At 41.9% G+C, this 21,512-nt stretch overlaps 1 protein-coding gene across 1 annotated transcript in view; it reads right to left on the reverse strand.

Moving 5' to 3' along the window:
• Nucleotides 1-2,810: 2,810 nt before the first annotated feature.
• Nucleotides 2,811-21,512, reverse strand: part of LOC311136215 (phosphatidylinositide phosphatase SAC2-like) — a 34,580-nt gene continuing 15,878 nt past the window's right edge. Inside the window, exons 3-20 of the mRNA XM_084170333.1 lie at nucleotides 19,863-19,999; nucleotides 18,288-18,416; nucleotides 17,902-18,069; nucleotides 17,593-17,649; nucleotides 15,515-15,713; nucleotides 15,196-15,375; nucleotides 14,913-14,980; nucleotides 14,647-14,771; nucleotides 13,568-13,645; nucleotides 13,299-13,419; nucleotides 12,966-13,094; nucleotides 8,725-8,842; nucleotides 8,157-8,355; nucleotides 6,063-6,134; nucleotides 5,905-5,978; nucleotides 5,371-5,499; nucleotides 5,124-5,211; nucleotides 2,811-4,949 (exon numbers count right to left, since the gene is read on the reverse strand). Coding sequence (XP_084026459.1) covers nucleotides 3,851-4,949; nucleotides 5,124-5,211; nucleotides 5,371-5,499; nucleotides 5,905-5,978; nucleotides 6,063-6,134; nucleotides 8,157-8,355; nucleotides 8,725-8,842; nucleotides 12,966-13,094; nucleotides 13,299-13,419; nucleotides 13,568-13,645; nucleotides 14,647-14,771; nucleotides 14,913-14,980; nucleotides 15,196-15,375; nucleotides 15,515-15,713; nucleotides 17,593-17,649; nucleotides 17,902-18,069; nucleotides 18,288-18,416; nucleotides 19,863-19,999 — 3,170 coding nt within the window. The 3' untranslated portion in view covers nucleotides 2,811-3,850. The remainder of the gene's footprint in view (nucleotides 4,950-5,123; nucleotides 5,212-5,370; nucleotides 5,500-5,904; nucleotides 5,979-6,062; nucleotides 6,135-8,156; nucleotides 8,356-8,724; nucleotides 8,843-12,965; nucleotides 13,095-13,298; nucleotides 13,420-13,567; nucleotides 13,646-14,646; nucleotides 14,772-14,912; nucleotides 14,981-15,195; nucleotides 15,376-15,514; nucleotides 15,714-17,592; nucleotides 17,650-17,901; nucleotides 18,070-18,287; nucleotides 18,417-19,862; nucleotides 20,000-21,512) is intronic.

Raw genomic sequence — 21,512 nt, forward strand, 5'->3', positions numbered from 1 at the left:
TCACGTGAAAGCCATAGATTAGGGCCTAATGAATTTATTTAAATTGACTGATTTCCTTATACGAACTGTAACTCAGTAAAATCTTTGAAATTGTTGCATGTTGCTTTATACACGACATGGCCAAATGTGGACACCTGCTCGAACATCTCATTCCGAAATCATGGGCATTAATATGGAATTGGTCCCCCCTTTGCTGCTATAACAGCCTTCACTCTTCTGGGAAGGCTATCCACTAGATGTTGGATGTTGCTGTGGGGACTTGTAGCAATGAGCATTAGCCACAAGAGCATTAGTGAGGTCGGCACTGATGTTGGGCGATTAAGCCTGGCTCACAGTCGGCGTTCCAATTCATCCCAAAGGTGTTCGATGGGGTTGAGGTCAGGGCTCTGTGCAGGCCAGTCAAGTTCTTCCACACCAATCTCGACAAACCATTTCTGTATGGACCTCGCTTTGTGCACGGAGGCATTGTCATGCTGAAACAGGAAAGGGCCTTCCCCAAACTCTTGCCACAAAGTTGGAAGCACAGAATCGTAGAGAATGTCATTGTATGCTGTTAAGATTTCCCTTCACTGGAACTAAGGGGCCTAGCCTGAACCATGAAAAACAGCCCCAGACCATTATTCCTCCTTCACCAAACTTTACAGTTGGCACTATGCATTGGGGCAGGTAGTGTTCTCCTGGCATCCGCCAAACCCAGATTTGTCCGTCGGACTGCCAGATGGTGAAGCGTGATTCATCACTCCAGAGAATGCTTTTCAACTTTACAGTTGGTGCCTGGGATGTTTTTCTGCACATCAATTGTTACACAATCTCCAGTCTTCCACAGGACTGGTAATGCAATATTATTTTACACAAACATACACACAAATGGAGCTCATGTCCTGAGCATTGAACACCATTTAAAAACATGTAGGCCAGAGGATGGAATATCCCAAGATAAAGCTGACGTTACCCTGAACATGATTTAATATACAGTACCAAGATCAAACAAATTATGCAACATCATGATGGAATAAACTTAAATCTAAAGGTAGATTTGCCATAAATACCTGATATACACAATCTCCCACTTTCATGTCCTGTTAAGGCTTACACTTTAGAGTGCATAAAGCATTGAACAGTGTGTTTTTATAACCTTTATGCTACTGTACAGTATTTGTCAAACGTGACGGACTTAGGGCTTCATAGACCTAATGCAGACATTTGTATGAAAATTCAATTCAATCCTATCAATCCCCCAATGCTTACGGAATCTCACCAAAATGATTTTGGTAAGCTGTCAGTTGAAAGTGAATATTTGGTATTCTCAAAGAAAAATGCTCAAACCCCTTCGGAAATGTTCAGCAGCAGTGCATCTTACTCTAGCATCAACATGATCAAAAGCCAAAGTGTACGGAGATATAGTTCTATGTCCATAAATATATGTTGGTCAATGAAAAGGTTATAATTTAGGGAACAGATATACATACAGTAAAATACTTACATATCAAACAGTATACTCTTACCGGAGTTCTTGTACGTTGATTAAGTCCTATATTGGTAAATGTCCTATATAGGTAGGGAATAAACTCGACAACAGTAACCAGGTTTCCATCTAACCTTTTTATGCGAGTAAAGTACGTGGGATAAAATAATTCACGACAGGCCTGATGGAAACGGCCAACAGCCAAATGTCAACAAAACAAAATACGCTAGACAAGGTGGGATCTTTTTGTGTCAGTAAAATTAATTATGCGCAAATATTGATATAATAACCATCATATCGAACTTGGGAGTCACACGATAACGTGTGGTCCACCCACTACGACTCGGGAAAGCATGGAGTTTATTACGCTACAGATGAAATAAGTTATGAGGAACTTCAAAGGGTGGAGAAAGTGCATGAGCTTGAGGCTGTTTTCCAATAAAGGGTCTTATTCTGGTGACATTTAGATCGATGCTTGGCTGCCATTTGACAAAGGTTATCTCACTCTTTTGTCCATAATAGGAATTTCACCATGTAGGTAGCCTCCCACACTGTATCTGCAAGCTTTTGGCTAGAGAGCACGTGCAAAGACCAGAGTGGGCACATACATTGGAGTGGGGTCCGAAATTATTGACACCCTTGATAAAGATGAGCAATAATGTCTGTATAAAATAAATAATTCAAATACTGAGCTATATTTTTTTCTATATATATATATATATATTTTTTTTTTTGTAAAAATTGGGAAATCATTATTGTTTAACAAGTCTTTAAAAAAAATTATCCAAAAGTTAGGGGTCAAAATTATTGTATTTGGTCCCATATTCCTAGCACGCAATGACTACATCAAGCATGTGACTCAAACTTGTTGGGGGGTATGATCTTTGACCCTCTGTAACTTTCTCACTCATTATTCACGATTCATTTCAGGATTATCCGTAATCATGATAGCATAGAAGTGATGTATAGAAGTGTTTAGAAACATATTCTATTCTTACTTACAATAAAAGTGACTCCAAAATGACACAATACATTATTTGCCATTCATTTCTATTGGGCACAAATATTATGGGACCAAATACTAAACTTTTGACTACTTTATTTATAAGAATTGTTAAACAAAATCAATTTTCTGAGCAATTGTATTAGTATAAAATAATATAATTTCCCAATTTGTTTTGCGCATACAATATAACTCAGTATTTGAATTATTTATTTTATACAGTCATTGCTCATCTTTATCAAAACTGTCAATAATTTCGGAACCCACTGTATATAACGCAACATTTTCTGTGACAAAACGATCAGTGGAGTTGAAAATGCGATGGAAACCTTTTTTTTTTTTGGAACATGGGAATTTAACTGCAAAAGTTATTTTGATGTGCACTACGTCATCACGCACAGCTTTTTATCCACAACAATTTGATGGAAACATCTCTGGTGGGAAAACTAGAATATTGTTTTTATGCAGATTTTAGAATATTCGCATGAAAATCTGGCGCCAATTGGATGGAAACCTAGCTACTGATCCCCATTTATCTAGGAGTTTGTTTTCTTACTAGCCTAGGGTAGGTCTAATATCTAACATTGAGCTGCCCTTTGAAAATCAATAGGGACATTTGGTCGGACACTTCTACCAATGTTTTTGAAACACAGCTATAAACGAGGCCTATATCACAAATGCCAATGCACTGCACCTATTGAATCACAAAAGTGATCAATTCAGAGCTCGTCTCTCAACATTCACTGGATATTGCCTACCTTATCTAATTCAGTTATTAACAATAGCCTGACATGCAAATGTAGCTGGAAAATCAATTGAAAGGAATGCTTACATCTTTTTGTCGAGCAAAACACGTCAGCGAAGGTACTATGCTACGTACAGAGTACAGACCCACTTGCATATTCAACCAACAGGTTTTGTACAATACGTTGAAATATGTAGAGTTTCCCTGTATTTGGTTTTGGAAACTGAAGTGAGCTGTAGCCTATTGCCTTTTTCTGTTTATGAGTCTTATTAAAGAATGTGAAACAATGTTGTGTCTGTTTGCTGCTTTTCATTAAATCATGTTCTTTAGGCTATGGCCTAAAATAAATTAGTTAATATGGGCAGAATATAACGCTTTGCGGTAGTGCTTCGGAAAGGAATTGCATTAGGATTAAGTAAGCCGTGTATTGAGCTGGGGTATTATATACTACACAACACTGGCTGTAAACATGGTCAGGTCAACTACAAAGGGAATTGAAGAGCAGGGTTCTTAGTCAAGTCAGTGTGGGCCCCTTCTTGTGCAAGCTTATGCTACTGCTAGCTACTGTACTGGAAGTCACAGATACTATACTACTAACTGTACAAAACCCTGCTTAGAGGCTACAACTTTAGAAGTGCTAGATCTGTATGATCCTCGTCTGGCACTGTGTAAACATTGCCTTCAGCTCGTTCTCTTGAGTCTCATTGAGACCGGCCATTTCTGGCTCTGGGCTCTTCTGCACCTTTGCCACAGCAAAGTTGATGCCTTGGGTAAGTCCGGCCTGGGTCAAGCTGGCCACCTGCACCATGGAGCTCTTGATCTTGGCAAAGGGAGAGACCACTCGGGTGCCATTGCCGTCGGCGGGCAAGGGGCCCAGGCTGCCCTCCATGTGAGAGCCGCCAGAAGCTGCCGAGCTGAGCTTCTGGGCAGTCAGGAGATTGGGTCTGGAGGCAACATCTAGCTGGGACGGCCTGGGAGGGAGCTGGAGCTCCTTCTCCTGCTGATCTGAACCTGGGTGCTCGTCTAGGGCAAGGGGCCCTTTAGCATGTGAAGGGACCTGTGGGTTCTGTGTGGGGACGCCACCAGTCACCTGCTCCCCAAATACCTCGACAGGTTTGGTCTGCGCATCTTGGATGAATTGGTGGCAATAGGCATCAATGGGCGTTCCAAAGTCTATCAGGATGGCCTCCTCAGCCTCTGAGGTAGCACCGGGAGACTGGTCTTCAGGACTGGCTAGAGCCGGAGCCTCCTGCTTACTATTACTGTCGCAGCCAGTGACTCGGATGTTGAGCTCCATGCTGCCTAGCCGCGGTGCTGACGCCACGATGCCGCAGCTGGGCAGCACGTAGTCCACGTTCTCCAGGGAGCCGGAGCGCAGGTGTTCATCCGAGTTGTAGGAGTCTGAGTCGGATGACATCTCTGAGTGGTTGTCACAAAGGTCCTTCAGGGCCGGGCCGGTGTTTGCCTTCTCTGAGGTCTCCAAGCTGCTGTCAGACTTCCAGAGGGTGATCCCAATGGTGGGCTTCAGGAAGTTCACTTTCACATCGGGCTTGGTGGAGAAGGTGTTGCCAAGCCTCCCCTTGAAGGAGCCCATGTTGACGTTGGACTTCTTCACCCTCTGGTTGAGAGAGGAGAATTTGTTGAGGAGGAAGCTCTTTCCCTGAGCCAGACCAGAGCTGCCCAGGACCTGGTCAGTGTGTCTGCCCATGATGTCCTCGTGAGGTTTACTGTGCCTTCTGAAACAAATGGATTGACAATATACAGTCTAGTATTTTATCCAGGGCTTCTGTTCATAGTGCATATCCATGTCAAAAGGGTTAGTATAGGCATACTGCACAAGTGTAAAATACAGTAACTACGAGAAGAATATTCTGAAGATCTAGAAAGAGTGATAATGAATTCCAACTCACCTCTCCAGTTTCTTTTCAATCACCTGCAGGTCAAGTCCCATGGCTTGCTTTGTTATGCAAAGCATCTCAGCTATGCACTGTAACGTGTCTGAAATATAATTAATCATTCCCACAATGGAGGTCAGGACAAGGAATTCAGGTAAGTTGTTTGGGATACACGGGCAGTGCGCTTCCAATCTACCAGATTGTATTCATGGTCGACTAGTTTTATGCTGACAATTTTATGAAATAAATAATCTTCCCATACCTTTACCGTCATCCTCAGGATTCCTTGTGACAGCCCTCAGTGTGTGAAAATACCCACTTGTCTCCTCATTCTTGTAGTGTAGACGCATACAGCAGAATTTGGGCTTCCCGAACAGAGTAGGTTCTGGACCTAAAAAATAACACATAGGACATGTTGTGAGCTTTATTGATGAGTTACTCCTATAGCTCAGTTGGAAGAGCATGGCGCTTGCAACGTCAGGGTTGTGGGTTCGATTCCCACGGGGGGCCAGTATGAAAAATTTATGCACTCACTAACTGTAAGTCGCTCTGGATAAGAGCGTCTGCTAAATGACTAAAATGTAAATGTAAATGTAATGTTTGTGGTAAATCAAAAACAGTAGTTGCATCATTCAGAATTTGTGTACAATGAATGAAAACCGTGCCCAAAGTGTGCTTAGTAGCTTTACAGTGTAAAATACATCTTGAAGCTGTGATGTCTGATTTAGACCCTGTCTACACTTTGGAATTTCCACTTGGTGGAGCTATATTTCTCTGAAGGGGAAACACTCCTCACCTATTTCAATCTTTTCCAAACCCTCTAAGTTGAGGCGCTGGTACTGATTGACTTTGTCAGCTTCCTCATCATAACTGTAAAAACGAAAGCAAAAAAAAAACTATTATATAAGGCTAAAACATGTAATTGACTCTTCTGTAATAAATTCAGGCACTTACTACGCAATGTAATATGCACTGTTGGATAGCAGAAGGAGAACATCCACGTCTTTGCTGGTTGCATCAATAAGGCTGATGAGAAGAAAAAACATGACAATGAGCTTTCTACATGAACAATTTGTTGAGGAACAAACACTTTCAAAGTGTTGATTTTGAGGTGTGTCTTAATTGCCCCTGAGGAAATAAAAAAAGTTGAATTTAATTGATGCACGCTAACAGTGTTGGGAGAACAAACACTATGAGAGCCAACTCATGAAAGGATTCAGTCAAAGAAACAAAAATAGCTTCTAAGCAAAATACAATTTCTCAAGCAATAATTTTGCTAGGACTGTCTGGGAGTGGGACCTAATTGGAAGAGCCTAATGGGAGGGATTTGTAACCTGAAAACTAGCTGTTATTGACAGAGAGGAGGGCAAACTCTCTTTGTTATAGGTCTATTAACCTATAACGCCTGGTGAGGTCACCAGGCGGTCCAAAAACCCCACCCAGCCAAACAACCTGAAATTTCAGGCAGTCTTTTCAAATAGCTCTTACACTAAAAGTCCATTATCATTGTGTGGAAATATACAGTTGAAGTCAGAAGTTTACATACACCTTAGCCAAATAGATTTAAACTCAGTTTTTCACAACTCCTGACATTTAATCCTAGTAAAAATTCCCTGTCTTAGGTCAGTTAGGATCACCACTTTATTTTAAGAATGTGAAATGTCTTCCACAAGCTTCCCACAATAAGTTGAGTGAATTTTGGCCTGACAGAGCTGGTGTAACTGAGTCAGGTTTGTAGGCCTCCTTGCTCGCACACGCTTTTTCAGTTCTGCCCACAAATGTTCTATAGGATTGAGGTCAGGGCTTTGTGATGGCCACTCCAATACCTTGACTTTGTTGTCCTTAAGCCATTTTGCCACAACTTTGGAAGTATGCTTGGGGTCATTGTCCATTTGGAAGACCCATTTGCGACCAAGCTTTAACTTCCTGACTGATGTCTTGAGATGTTGCTTCAATATATCCACATAATTTTCCTTCCTCATGATGTCATCTATTTTGTGAAGTGCACCAGTCCCTCCTGCAGCAAAGCACCCCCATGCTTCACGGTCGGGATGGTGTTCATCCGCTTGCAAGCACCCCCTTTTTCCTCCAAACATAACGATGGTCATTATGGCCAAACAGTTCTATTTTTGTTTCCTCAGACCAGAGGACATTTCTCCAAAAAGTACGATCTTTGTCCCCATGTGCAGTTGCAAACCGTAGTCTGGCTTTTTATGGCGGTTTTGGAGCAGTGGCTTCTTCCTTGCTGAGCGGCCTTTCAGGTTATTTCGATATAGGACTCGTTTTACTGTGGATATAGATACTTTTGTACCTGTTTCTTCCAGCATCTTCACAAGGTCCTTTGCTGTTGTTCTGGGATTGATTTGCACTTTTCGCACCAAAGTACGTTCATCTCTAGGAGACAGAACGTGTCTCCTTCCTGAGCGGTATGACGGCTGCGTGGTCCCATGGTGTTTATACTTGCGTACTATTGTTTGTACAGATGAACGTGGTACCTTCAGGCATTTGGAAATTGCTCCCAAGGATGAACCAGACTTGTGGAGGTCTACAATTTTCTTGGCTGATTCTTTTGATTTTCCCATGATGTCAAGCAAAGAGGCACTGAGTTTGAAGGTAGGCCTTGAAATACATCCACAGGGACACCTCCAATTGACTCAAATTATGTTAATTAGCCTATCAGAAGCTTCTAAAGCCATTACATCATTTTCTGGAATTTTTCAAGCTGTTTAAAGGCACAGTCAACTTAGTGTATGTAAACTTCTGACCCACTGGAATTGTGATATAAGTGAAATAATCTGTCTGTAAACAATTGTTGGAAAAATTACTTATGTCATGCACAAAGTAGATGTCCTAACGGACTTGCCAAAACTATAGTTTGTTAACAAGAAATTTGTGGAGTGGTTGAAAAACAAGTTTTAATGACTCCAACCTAAGTGTATGTAAACTTCAGACTTCAACTGTACATACAAAACACAGGAAAATCATGTTAATGACTGCACTGCCCCTTTAAGGTTAGAGTTGTGATTTGTGGATGGTTCCAGCACTAACCTCATGTCACAGTCGATGAGGGCCCAGCCACCATGGAACTGCTCGTCGTCAGGCAGCAGCAGCTGCATGTAGGTCTGCAGCAGGAGGCTGACCTGCTCCTGGGTTACTCTCTGGCTCTCCTGCTCCTTCTCCTCATGCTCCTTCTCCTTACTGAAGATGGAGTACAGGTCCTCCGTCACAGGATGGCCCATCATCAGGTCTAGAGAGAGAGGGGGGAGGGAGGGAAGAACAAGGATGATTGAGTCACGGTTTTAAGACTAAATAAATGAGGGTGGAATCCATTTTTATAACACTTTACTTAGAGCCTGCAGGTATAATGCATTTGAACTTGTTATAAGCATATATGTACCTTTATAATGTCTTAAAATATGTTATGTCTATATATATATATTTTTTCCTTTTACTGACTCACAATGGCTATTGATATTTAGTCAGGATCATTATGATATGATTAATAACACATAAGGGAATCATGCATGCTCATGACAAGTCTTAGAATGAATTAAAACTGCTTCATAATGCATTACATCTGCAGGCTTTAAGTAAAGTATTACAGGTCCCTTCTTACCAATGACTGCTTGTCTGTATGCGTCCCTGAAGCGGTTCAGATAGTAGCGGTTGGCTGAGTTCACGCCGTCTTTCATCACCCCGGCCAGTTTTCTTTCCCCCGTTCTGGTGAAGTCTCCCTGTATAATGGATTACAGACAGAAGATGTCAAAAACAAGCAAGATATTGCACAGTCACTGTCTGATCCATTCCACAAAAGAACTAGGCTAATATGGTAGAATAGGGTTTTATACTCTTCCTGGCTTAGGGCTCTGTAGTGTAAACACTTTGCTGATATTGGCTTTATTGAGTAAAAGTTTTATTTACCCTAACCAGGTTCCATTTCCAACATTTTAATGTAAATAAAGTACATGTTGGAAAAAAAATTTTAACATCAGGCCTGATGGAAATAGTTAATTTGTCGGTAAACTTTCCAAATGTCGACAAAACAATATAACAGAGATCATCAACTAGATTCAGCCGAGGGCCAATTTGTTCTTGAGCGGATGTTCGGAACATAATAAAACAAAATATTTTTAGACTGCAAATTCACCGCAAGAAGCCTAAACAGATATAATATTTGACTAAAACAATAATTTCAAACCTTGATTACATTTGGGGACATTGCCCTGCGTAGGGTGCGGTCTTTCGGATGGGACGTTAAAATAAGTGTTCTGACTTTCTGTTGTCATTCAAAATCCCATGGCACTTATTGTAAGATTAGGGGTGTTCACCCCTGTGTCATGGCTAAATTCCCAACCTGGCCACATTCCATCATTGCCACCTAATCATCCCCCTCATTCCTAATGCGCATATATCACTCCTCACCTCTCCACCTGATAGCTGATGTGTGGTGAGCATTCTGGCACAAAATTGGTCACCGTTCATCACGGAGGTGGGTGCTACACATTGATGGTGGATGAGGTGAGTTTCCCCCAACTATGTAAAGCGCTTTGAGTACCTCAGTTACTAGAAAAGCGTTATATAAATCCAATCAATTATTATTAATTATTATTATTATTTCTATACGGTCAAATCTCTCTATTAAACGTGGGAATAATTGGGAACAGATTTCCTAAATTACAATCACTTGGAGCTGATTTCCTGGTGTTTTTACAGTCTTTTATGTACAACAATAAAAAATGATATATATATATATATATATACAGTGGGGAAAAAAAGTATTTAGTCAGCCACCAATTGTGCAAGTTCTCCCACTTAAAAAGATGAGAGAGGCCTGTAATTTTCATCATAGGTACACGTCAACTATGACAGACAAAATGAGAAGAAAAAAATCCAGAAAATCACATTGTAGGATTTTTAATAAATGTATTTGCAAATTATGGTGGAAAATAAGTATTTGGTCAATAACAAAAGTTTCTCAATACTTTGTTATATACCCTTTGTTGGCAATGACACAGGTCAAACGTTTTCTGTAAGTCTTCACAAGGTTTTCACACACTGTTGCTGGTATTTTGGCCCATTCCTCCATGCAGATCTCCTCTAGAGCAGTGATGTTTTGGGGCTGTCGCTGGGCAACATGGACTTTCAACTCCCTCCAAAGATTTTCTATGGGGTTGAGATCTGGAGACTGGCTAGGCCACTCCAGGACCTTGAAATGCTTCTTACGAAGCCACTCCTTCGTTGCCCGGGCGGTGTGTTTGGGATCATTGTCATGCTGAAAGACCCAGCCACGTTTCATCTTCAATGCCCTTGCTGATGGAAGGAGGTTTTCACTCAAAATCTCACGATACATGGCCCCATTCATTCTTTCCTTTACACGGATCAGTCGTCCTGGTCCCTTTGCAGAAAAACAGCCCCAAAGCATGATGTTTCCACCCCCATGCTTCACAGTAGGTATGGTGTTCTTTGGATGCAACTCAGCATTCTTTGTCCTCCAAACACGATGAGTTGAGTTTTTACCAAAAAGTTATATTTTGGTTTCATCTGACCATATGACATTCTCCCAATCCTCTTCTGGATCATCCAAATGCACTATAGCAAACTTCAGACAGGCCTGGACATGTACTGGCTTAAGCAGGGGGACACGTCTGGCACTGCAGGATTTGAGTCCCTGGCGGCGTAGTGTGTTACTGATGGTAGGCTTTGTTACTTTGGTCCCAGCTCTCTGCAGGTCATTCACTAGGTCCCCCCGTGTGGTTCTGGGATTTTTGCTCACCGTTCTTGTGATCATTTTGACCCCACAGGGTGAGATCTTGCGTGGAGCCCCAGATCGAGGGAGATTATCAGTGGTCTTGGATGTCTTCCATTTCCTAATAATTGCTCCCACAGTTGATTTCTTCAAACCAAGCTGCTTACCTATTGCAGATTCAGTCTTCCCAGCCTGGTGCAGGTCTACAATTTTGTTTCTGGTGTCCTTTGACAGCTCTTTGGTCTTGGCCATAGTGGAGTTTGGAGTGTGACTGTTTGAGGTTGTGGACAGGTGTCTTTTATACTGATAACAAGTTCAAACAGGTGCCATTAATACAGGTAACGAGTGGAGGACAGAGGAGCCTCTTAAAGAAGAAGTTACAGGTCTGTGAGAGCCAGAAATCTTGCTTGTTTGTAGGTGACCAAATACTTATTTTCCACCATAATTTGCAAATAAATTCATTAAAAATCCTACAATGTGATTTTCTGGATTTTTTTTCCTCAATTTGTCTGTCACAGTTGACGTGTACCTATGATGAAAATTACAGGCCTCTCTCATCTTTTTAAGTGGGAGAACTTGCACAATTGGTGGCTGACTAAATACTTTTTTTCCCCACTGTATGAGATATATTTTACATTTTTTTTACATTTTAGTCATTTAGCAGACGCTCTTATCCAGAGCGACTTACAGTTAGTGAGTGCATAATTATTTAAAAAATGTCATACTGGTCCCCCGTGGGAAATGAACCCACAACCCTGGCGTTGCAAACGCCATGCTCTACCAACTGAGCTACACGGGACTATATAGAAGAGGCAACTCCGGGATGCTGACCTTCTAGGCAGAGTTGCAAAGAAAAAGCCATATCTCAGACTGGCCAATAAAAAGAAAAGATTAAGATGGGCAGTCTGAGATATGGCTTTTTCTTTGCAACTCTGCCTAGAAGGTCAGCATCCCGGAGTCGCCTCTTCACTGTTGACGTTGAGACTGGTGTTTTGCGGGTACTATTTAATAAAGCTGCCAGTTGAGGACCTGTGAGGCGTCTGTTTCTCAAACTAGACACAATTCGTCGGGGCATGGACTCTACAAGGTGTCGAAAGTATTCCACAGGGATGCTGGCCCATGTTCACTCCAATGCTTCCCACAGTTGTGTCAAGTAATCTCCCGAGTGGCGCAGTGGTCCTGGTTCGAATCCAGGCTCTGTCGTAGCCGACCGCGACCGGGAGACCCATGGGGTGGCGCACAATTGGCCCAGCGTCGTCCAGGGTAGGGGAGGGAATGGCCGGCAGGGATGTAGCTCAGTTGGTAGAGCATGGCATTTCCCACGGGGGGCCAGTATGAAAAATAAAATAAAAAATAATGTATGCACTCACTAACTGTAAGTCGCTCTGGATAAGAGCGTCTGCTAAATGACTAAAATGTAAGTTGGCTGGATGTCGTTTGGGTGTTGGACCATTCTTGATATACACGGGAACCTGTTGACCGCGAAAAACCCAGCAGCGTTGCAGTTATTGACACACTCAAACCGGTGCGCTTGGCACCTACTACCATACCCTGTTCAAAGGAACTTATATTTTTTGTCTTGCCCATTCACCCTTTGAATGGCACACATACACAATCCATGTCTCAATTGTTGATGCTTAAAAATCCTTCTTTAACCCATCTCCTCCCCTTTATCTACACTGATTGAAGTGGATTTAACAGGTGACATCAATAAGGCATCAAAGCTTTCACCTGGATTCACCTGGTCAGTCTCATGGAAAGAGTATGTGTATAATTGGTAGTTAAACATAACTGAGCAAATATGTTTGACATTTTACATTTTAGTCATTTCGCAGACGCTCTTATCCAGAGCGACTTACAGGAGCAATTAGGGTTAAGTGACTTGCTCAAGGTCACCGAGAGATTTTTCACCTAGCCGGCTACTGGCCCAATGCTCTTAACCACTAGGCTACCTGCCGCCCTCATTTCTTGTTTCATTACTTGATACATTTACCCAGGCAGCGGAGGCCTACTAACTGTGGAGAAACAGGACAGTATACTGTTGGCAGATGCAAACCGAATATAGCAAACCTAATATTAGCTTAAAACTTTACACATGCTAATGATTTTACCTTGAGGGCGGCCGTGCCGGCGTACTGTCTGCTGATGGTGTCGCCGTTGTTGGCCCACATGACCTGGTAGATCCTGTAGCACTTGAGTGGCAGAGGCTGCTCAGGGGGCATCACACCCAGTTTCTTCAGCTGAGGGACGCAGAGACAAAGTTAGCCATCAGACACCATGGAACTTTTGCCAGAAAACTACACTTACAGGGGAATTCCACTGAAAAAGTTTACATTTTATGTTTTGTTATTTTCCTTTTAATATGTAATATGTCAACCATTACCATGTCTACCATTACATCATCAGCTTTAAGTTGCCATGTTTGAAGTGGGGAAATGTCTCACCTGCGCCTCCATTACTGCACGAGCTATGGCAGCCTGGACTACATTGGTCCTGTCCAGACAGTCCATGCAGTTGACCCGGAAAATGCTCTCCTGATGGCAGATGACTCCTGCCTGGTCAACCCTGAAAGAGAACCATTCACTGTGTGATGCATTGCATGTAGATATGGAGCTTCTGATCCACATGTGCGATCAATTACTGATTCATTGAGGATTTTCTTGCCCAATAAAAAAAAGTATATTGAGGTTGGCACACACTCCCACACACTTACCAGCCCCATCTCATGTCTGCGATAATATCAGAGATGGCATCTGTCAGCGTTTGCACATTCTCAAACTTCATACCTCGACTGAGAAGACAAAAGACCAATTAAATATATACAGGGGAAGTGCATACTATAATAAATAAATAAATACAAGAATTGTAGTTTAGGTATTCTTTCCTTATTGAATTTATTTATTATACTGAACTAAAACACAAAACACAACATGCAACAATTTCAAAGATTTTTGTGAGTTACAGTTCATATAAGGAAATCAGACAGGTAGCTTAGTGGTTAAGAGCGTTGTGCCAGTAACCGAAAGGTCGCTGGTTCTAATCCCCGAGCCGACAAGGTGAAAAGTCTGTCGATGTGCCCTTGAGCAAGGCACTTAACCCTAATTGCTCCTGTAAGTCGCTCTGGATAAGAGCGTCTGCTAAATGACTAAAATGTAAAATGTAAATGTAATTAGGCCCTAATCTATGGATTTCACAAGACTGGGCAGGGGCGCAGCCAGTCAGAATGAGTTTTTCCCAACAAAAGGGCTTTATTACAGACAGAAATACTCCTCAGTTTCATCAGCTGTCCGGGTGGCTGGTCTTTGATGATCCCACTGTTGAAGAAGCCGGATGTGGAGGTCTTGGACTGGCATGGTTACACGTGGTCTGCGGTTGTGAGACTGGTTGGACTTACTGCCAAATTCTCTAAAATGACGTTGGAGGAGGCTTATGGTAGAGAAATGAACATTCAATTCTGGCAAGAGCTCTGGAGGACATTCCTGCCATCCGCATGCCAATTGCACGCTCCCTCAAAACTTGAGACATCTGTGGCATTGTGTTGTGTGACAAAACTGCACATTTTAGAGTGGCCTTTTATTGTCCCCAGCACAAGGTGTACCTGTGTAATGATCATGCTGTTTAATCAGCTTCTTGATATGCCACACCTGTGCATATGGAAAAATGTCTGGGATCTTTTATTTCAGCTCATGAAACATGGGACCAACACTTTACATGTTGCGTTTATATTTTTGTTCAGTATTAAATGATCTGTGCAGTCAAGAGCTGATTGTTACTGTGCATCAATTTTCTTACCAGTGCTCATGGAAGTCAAAAGAGACATATGTGAGGTTAGGATTGTTGTACAGAAGGACTTGTTTGAGATATGCGTCGCCAATAATCTTCTCACGCCCACTTTGGTCCACTAAGTTTATGATGACCTGTCAAAACAAGAGAAAACATAATTGTAAATTGCATTCATTTTACTATAAACAATAAGTCTTTACTTATGTTAAACTAAAACTCAAGCTTTGGTATTGATATCAAAGTAATGCCAATGCTGTCCGGCATATGATTCTCACCTGCTTCTTGTAAAGGTTGAGCTGTTCGTCAAAGTGAGCAGCAAAGTAAGGAAAGGTCTCCTTCTCTCCTGAAAAGATTATTATAACATAACGGGAAAAAGTATATGATGGGGTCGCATTCATTTTAGCTTGCCCAGTGCCCTGGGTGGGTGGAGTTTGCATATTTAAGACCATTCCATTAGTCATAAAAAGACATTTGGCCCACCCGGGGCACTGGACAAGCTTAAACGAACGCACTCATTATACCCAAGGCAGTATTTTGGATTGGAAATATCCCACTGACCTTTCTCCAGCCGAGGCCTGGGGTTGTAGCGGTAGCCTGCTTGGCTCCAGAAGACAGGCACCGAACCGCGGCTCTGCACAAAGGACAGTGAGTGGTTGTGCACGTGTATCAGCTGCTCTGTCTCCACAAAGTTAGCCACGTGGCCATCTGTGTCTACCCCTCTGCGTTTGTACCGCATCCCTTTGGGGAGAAGAAAACTATGATCATTAAATTCACCCTCCAATAATCATCAGAGTTTAACTATGACTTATCAAAGTGTTGCAAATAGAACCTAGCAATTTAGCCTGGGTGTCCATGACCATTGACCTCTGTACTGTACCTGCGCGGTGGCGACTGCGGCGGGAGATGAGGGCCACGGTAAAGCGCGGGTGGATGTCGTCCACGCAGGTGATCTCCTGGAGCGGCGTATCTGGGCTGCTCTTCTCCTCGTCTGGGCTCTCGTTGTAATTCACCACCAGCTCCTGCACCTGCACAAAGCCCTGGATGATGGGTGTCACCCAGAAGTCCACCTCTGGAACCTGCAACACAACAAGAAAAGTTACAACTAAACTCTATACAGTGATGCTAAATGTAGATGTATAAAGAGGGAATGCAGTAGTTCAGTATATATTTAACAGATTTAAAGGAGTACGATTGGTATCCGTTCAAATCACTCCAATAATACCTAACACTAATTGTTTCCTTGCTAGAACATTTCCCTATTGTTCAGATAGTGTTCTGCAGAAGCGTTCAGTGCCACACCAGTGCACCATGACCATCTGTATTCTTATACAGTGCATTCGGAAAGTATTCAGATCCCTTGACTTCTTCCACATTTTGTTAAGTTACAGCCTTATTCTAAAATTGATTAAATAGCTTTTTTCCCCTCATCAATCTACACACAATACCTCATAACGACAAAAACAAAAACAGGATTATTTTTGTGTGCAAATGTATAAAAAAAAAAGTTCATATCACATTTACATAAGTATTCAGACCCTTTACTCAGTACTTTGTCGAAGCACCTTACAGCGATTACAGCCTCGTGTCTTCTTGGGTATGACGCTAAAAGCTTGGCACACCTGTATTTGGGGAGTTTCTCCCATTCTTCTCTTCAGATCCTCTCAAGCTCTGTCAGGTTGGATGGAGAGCGTCGCTTCACAGCTATTTTCAGGTCTCTCCAGAGTTCTTCAAATCGGGTTCAAGTCCGGGCTCTGGCTGGGCCACTCAAGGTCATTCAGAGACTTGTCCCGAAGCCACTCTTGCATTGTCTTGGCTGTGTGCTTAGGGTCGTTGTCCTGTTGGAAGGTGAACCCAGACCCCAGTCTGAGGTCCTGAGTGTTCTGGAGCAGGTATTCAAGGATCTCTCTGTGCTCCGTTCATCTTTCCCTTGATCCTGACTAGTCTCCCAGTACCTGCCGCTGAAAATCATGCCCACAGCATGATGCTGCCACCACCATGCTTCACCGTAGAGATGGTATTGGCCAGACGTGACGTTTGGCATTCAGCCCAAAGAGTTCAATCTTGGTTTCATCAGACCAGAGAATCTTATTTCTCATGTTCTGAGAGTCCTTTAGGTGCCTTTTGGCACACTGCAAGCGGGCTGTCATGTGTCTTTTACTGAGGAGTGGCTTCCGTCTGGCCACTCTACCATAAAGGCCTGATTGGTGGAGTGCTGCAGAGATGGTTGTCCTTCTGGAAGGGTCTCCTATCTCCACAGGGGATCTCTGGAGCTCTGTCAGAGTGACCATCGGGTTCTTGGTCACCTCCCTGACCAAGGCCCTTCTCCCCTGATTGCTCAGTTTGGCCGGGCAGCCAGCTCTCGGAAGAGTCTTGGTGGTTCCAAACTTCTTCCATTTAAGAATGATGGAGGCCACTGTGTTCTTGGGGACCTTCTATGCTGCAGACATTTTTTGGTACACTTCCCCAGATCTGTGCCTCGATACAATCCTGTCTCGGAGCTCTACGGACAATTCCTTCAACCTCATGGCTTGGTTTTTGCTGACATGCACTGTCAACTGTGGGACGTTATATAGACAGGTGTGTGCCTTTCCAAATCATGTCCAATCAATTGAATTTACCACAGGTGGACTCCAATCAAGTTGTAGAAACATCTCAAGGATCATTAATGGAAACAGGATGCACCGGAGCTCAATTTCGAGTCTCATAGCAAAGGGTCTGAATATCTATGTAAATAACGTATTTCTGTGTTTAATTTTTTATAAATTTACCAAAAATTATAAAAACCTGTTTTCGCTTTGTCATTATGGGTTGTTGTTGAATAAGGCTGTAATGTAACAAAATGTGGATAAAGGGAAGGGGTCTGAATACTTTCCGAATGCACTGTATCTGACAATTCACAAATTAATTTATAGTCTATCCATTCCTGTCAAAACAGTCTTGAAATACATCAGTTACCTGCAGATCAATTAGCTCCTGGACCATGTGTTTGTTCCAGAAGAATCTGTCATCCACCTTGAAGAGGAAAATAACTATTATCAGTCAAACACAATTACTTTATTTGACTTATTGAAGCTCGGTTAAACCACTTATCTTAAAGACATGAAATGTGTGGTAAAATACTACTGTACTTAAACCAAGCATCTCAAACTGGCGACCCGCGGGCCAAACGTGACCAGCGATCCGATTTAATGCAGCCTGCGGTTATTTAGTAAATGTCTTAGTAAATGCGACCTGTGTGCTTTGAGTGTAGTAATAACCACTTACCTGTTTCCATTGGGGCAAGTTGGACTTTTCTGTGTCTCCCTGCCTCTGCACAGTGTTGGTGAGGTCATAAGTCATGCTGTAGTAGAAGGAATCGGAGTCCATGAATATCTTGTACAACTCCTCGAGCAGCCGCCTCTCGAGACGTTCCTTCTCTTTGTTTTCCTTGACCTGAAAGGCAGGGGAATACTGGGTGGTGGGCATGGACAGGGATGGTATTAAATTGGCAAAATCATATATTTTTTAAAAGTATATATAAAAAACATATATGTCCGAGTATTTTGTAATGACAGTAAATAAAAGCAAATGTACCAATTCAAAAATGTACAAGAGGCATGAAAGATGATAATACATGGGATATCTGAGCACAGTACCACAAATTATATTACCTTTTTCTTAGTGGGAGCCCCAACATTGGACTTGATCTGACTCAGAGTTTTCATCAGGTATTTCGACTCATCTGGAGACCGTGCAAGCTTCTCTGGTTTGTCGATCCCAAAGTGATGCTTCTTACAAAGCTAAAAGAAAAAGGACAGACTTTCTATTCCACTTTCTATCAAAATTGTACATTGTTAACATACCAACGTCATCATCCCCTGTAGTGATGTGTGACAGGAATTTAAATATGAACTCTGGGAAATACAGTCACTTTTATAACCCATCTGAAAGCATTACCATTCATTTCGTTCATCTTAGGCTAACTGAGTATACCAACGCATTCTGAATTGACCCCAACTCTGCTATAAGTCTTCCTTATAATTTAATTAATGATTAATGTATTCTAAATATATTTACAGGGAATGATAGACAATTGGGATCATACTGGTGGACATGTCTATGAGGTTGATTGACAGCTAATCGCTATGGCGTCTGTGGGTTGATTGGTTCAGTCTCAATTTGATTGCTAGCTAATTACATCAATTCAAAGCTACTCGCTACCAACAGTCAAAAACATCAAAAACAACTGGTTTAGAAAACTAAAACAACTTCACAGGGCTACTGAATTCCTAACCTAGACGGGATGGAATAATAATTCTGTGGTATGGACAGTATGTAGGGCTAGGTTCTAGAAACATACCAGAGACATGATTATCCAACAGATCCCGTTTACTGGAAAAGTTTCACTTACTTTCTCATGATCAGTATCGGTATCATCTGTATCATCATCATGGCTCACCTGTAAGACTGGCATCTAAGTAAAATCCCAATTCCTCTGAGATCATTTGGCAAAATCCCATTATTTTGGTTTCTAATTAAACAATTCTGATTAACATTAGCAATGCAGAAAAAGAACACTAATGTAGTGTACCTTGGATGTTCATCTTACAAGGTGATTCATTGGTGGGGACTCATCAAGGTGTCAATCAAAACAGGGCAATTGAGATACTTACTAGAAACATTGAAATGCAATCATAAAATTGAAAACAACTAAGGCTAGCCTAGATGATAGCGGCAAGCTATGGTTTTCATTACATCTCATGATGACTGTAACCTAGATTAAAGATGCACTATGCAGAAATCACTACGCCATTTCCTGGTTGCTAAAATTCGAATAGTTAGCCTAATTTTAGTTTATGTGACAAAACAAGCAAGTATAGTTAAGAGAATCATTGTACCATCTATTGTATTTTCAGCTGTTTGAAGCTGCTGTACATAACCGAAAGTAAAAGACGCAAAAACTAAACTTAAGAACGGGAAGCATAGAAATGGCGCACATAGAACATATCTACCATTTCTTTCAATGAGAATGACAGATCTATAAGACATTTCTATGTGAATTTGGTCGGGTCGCCCAAAAAGTTAGATATTGCAGCTTTAAAAAAGGAGACAATAGCACATCAGTGGCTACTTTAATTAGATTACGGCTGCATTTCTACACTTCTTAAAGTCCCAGTACTACTTGAGTGCTCAGAGCTCCATAAAGCTCAAAGATAAAACGTGCCTCATCACATACAGTCTCTCACCTCCAGCTCCAGATCCAGTGGCTCTTCCTCAGAGAGAGGAATGACAGCTATCTTGGTGATCTTGTAGACTTTGTGGTTGCCTGGCATCTGGCCAACCAGCGCTTTTTGGCGGATCAGTATGAGACCTAGAGGAAGATCTGCCAACAGGAAGGGGGAAGGGATGCGTCATCACAGGCACAGAATTCCACACATTCCATTAGGTGCGACTTCTAGGGTTGGGCGGTATCCAGATTTTCATATTGTCATATCATCCTTCTCTCATCCAGGGATTTATGGTATTACTGGTTTAGTACACAAGGGTGTGCCAAAAACCGCAAAAAAGCCCATTGGGCGTTTATTACCAGAATGCTAACAAAATTAGCACAAGTAATAGCACATTTCAATGGAGACTGCTAGCTAAATATGCTAACAAGCGCAAACAAAAATAAACAAATTGCAATGACAGGCAATCCAGATCATAAAGTTATACATATATAGGTAGGAGCTACCGAATGTCATTTTTGGGGAGTTTGGACATTTACAAGCGAATGTGAACGAGAGACATTGTGCAAATGAACAAAGTTTTGAGGCATGCTTGTCTGAAGGAAAAACAGTACTGGCTCTGGAGCAGCATGTGTACAGGCTGTGTCTGTGTGGAGTCGCTAGGGCAATGGGCCTGCTCAGAGAACATGAGGGAGGAGCAAACAGGCCAAGTATGGATAGGAGAAAAAAAACAAGAAAATTAAGATAGCAGTGGCAGCTGTACAGATAACTCATCCAAAGGGCTTTGACCTCTCAAACACGGCAAAAAGCTAACACAATATGATGCCCCGTCATTAATTGAGCCACTCAGAGAACTAGCAAGTTAAACTTAGGGGTCGCATTAACGCAGAATTCAGTGTTTTTCACGCAGGAAAAAGTATAAAAAACGCATAAGAAATATCTTGCTGCGTTTTGTAAACACAGATGTAAAATGCTTCTTATTGTAATTTCTGCTCGGCATCAGACTAATTTCATGCTACAGTTGCACTTCTCCACTCTGATGAGAATACACAAACTGGCATTCTATCAGCAGATAGTGCTCTGAATAATGTGTAGCTACTTTTCTCGGTGTAGTGAGCCTACTTCTCTCCAGTAAAATGCAAGATTAACTTTAAACAAAACATTAGGAAATGTAGCTACATTCATTCTTTCTATGATAAACATTAGAAATATGATGGCCATGCATTGTTTCAACCTGGTCTCAGAGCATTTCGTATTATTCTGTATGTAAATCCGAGACACTCCATTTAGTATGATATGTAACGTTTTGTATGGTTACATAAGACAGATGGTTAGTTAAGGCAAAAACGAAAGTAGGGTGGTTGGTCGGTCGGGATGGATGGATGGATGGATGTATGGGCGGGTGTATAACGTGAACGTCTAGCAACTCAAAGGTTGCGAGTTTGAATCTCATTACGGACAACTTTAGCAACTTTTGAACTACTTACTACTTTTTACCTACTTTGCAACTAATTAGCATGTTAGCTAACTCTTCCCCAAAACATAACCTTAACCCTTTAAACTAACTCCTAAGCTTAACAATAATCCCTAGCCTAGCTAACATTAGCGAGCTAGCTAACGTTAGCCACTTAGCTAGAATTTGTAACATACAGTTGAAGTCGGAAGTTT

Source organism: Coregonus lavaretus (assembly GCF_964263955.1).
Source record: "Coregonus lavaretus genome assembly, chromosome: 1".
Classification (NCBI taxonomy): Eukaryota; Metazoa; Chordata; class Actinopteri; order Salmoniformes; family Salmonidae; genus Coregonus; species Coregonus lavaretus.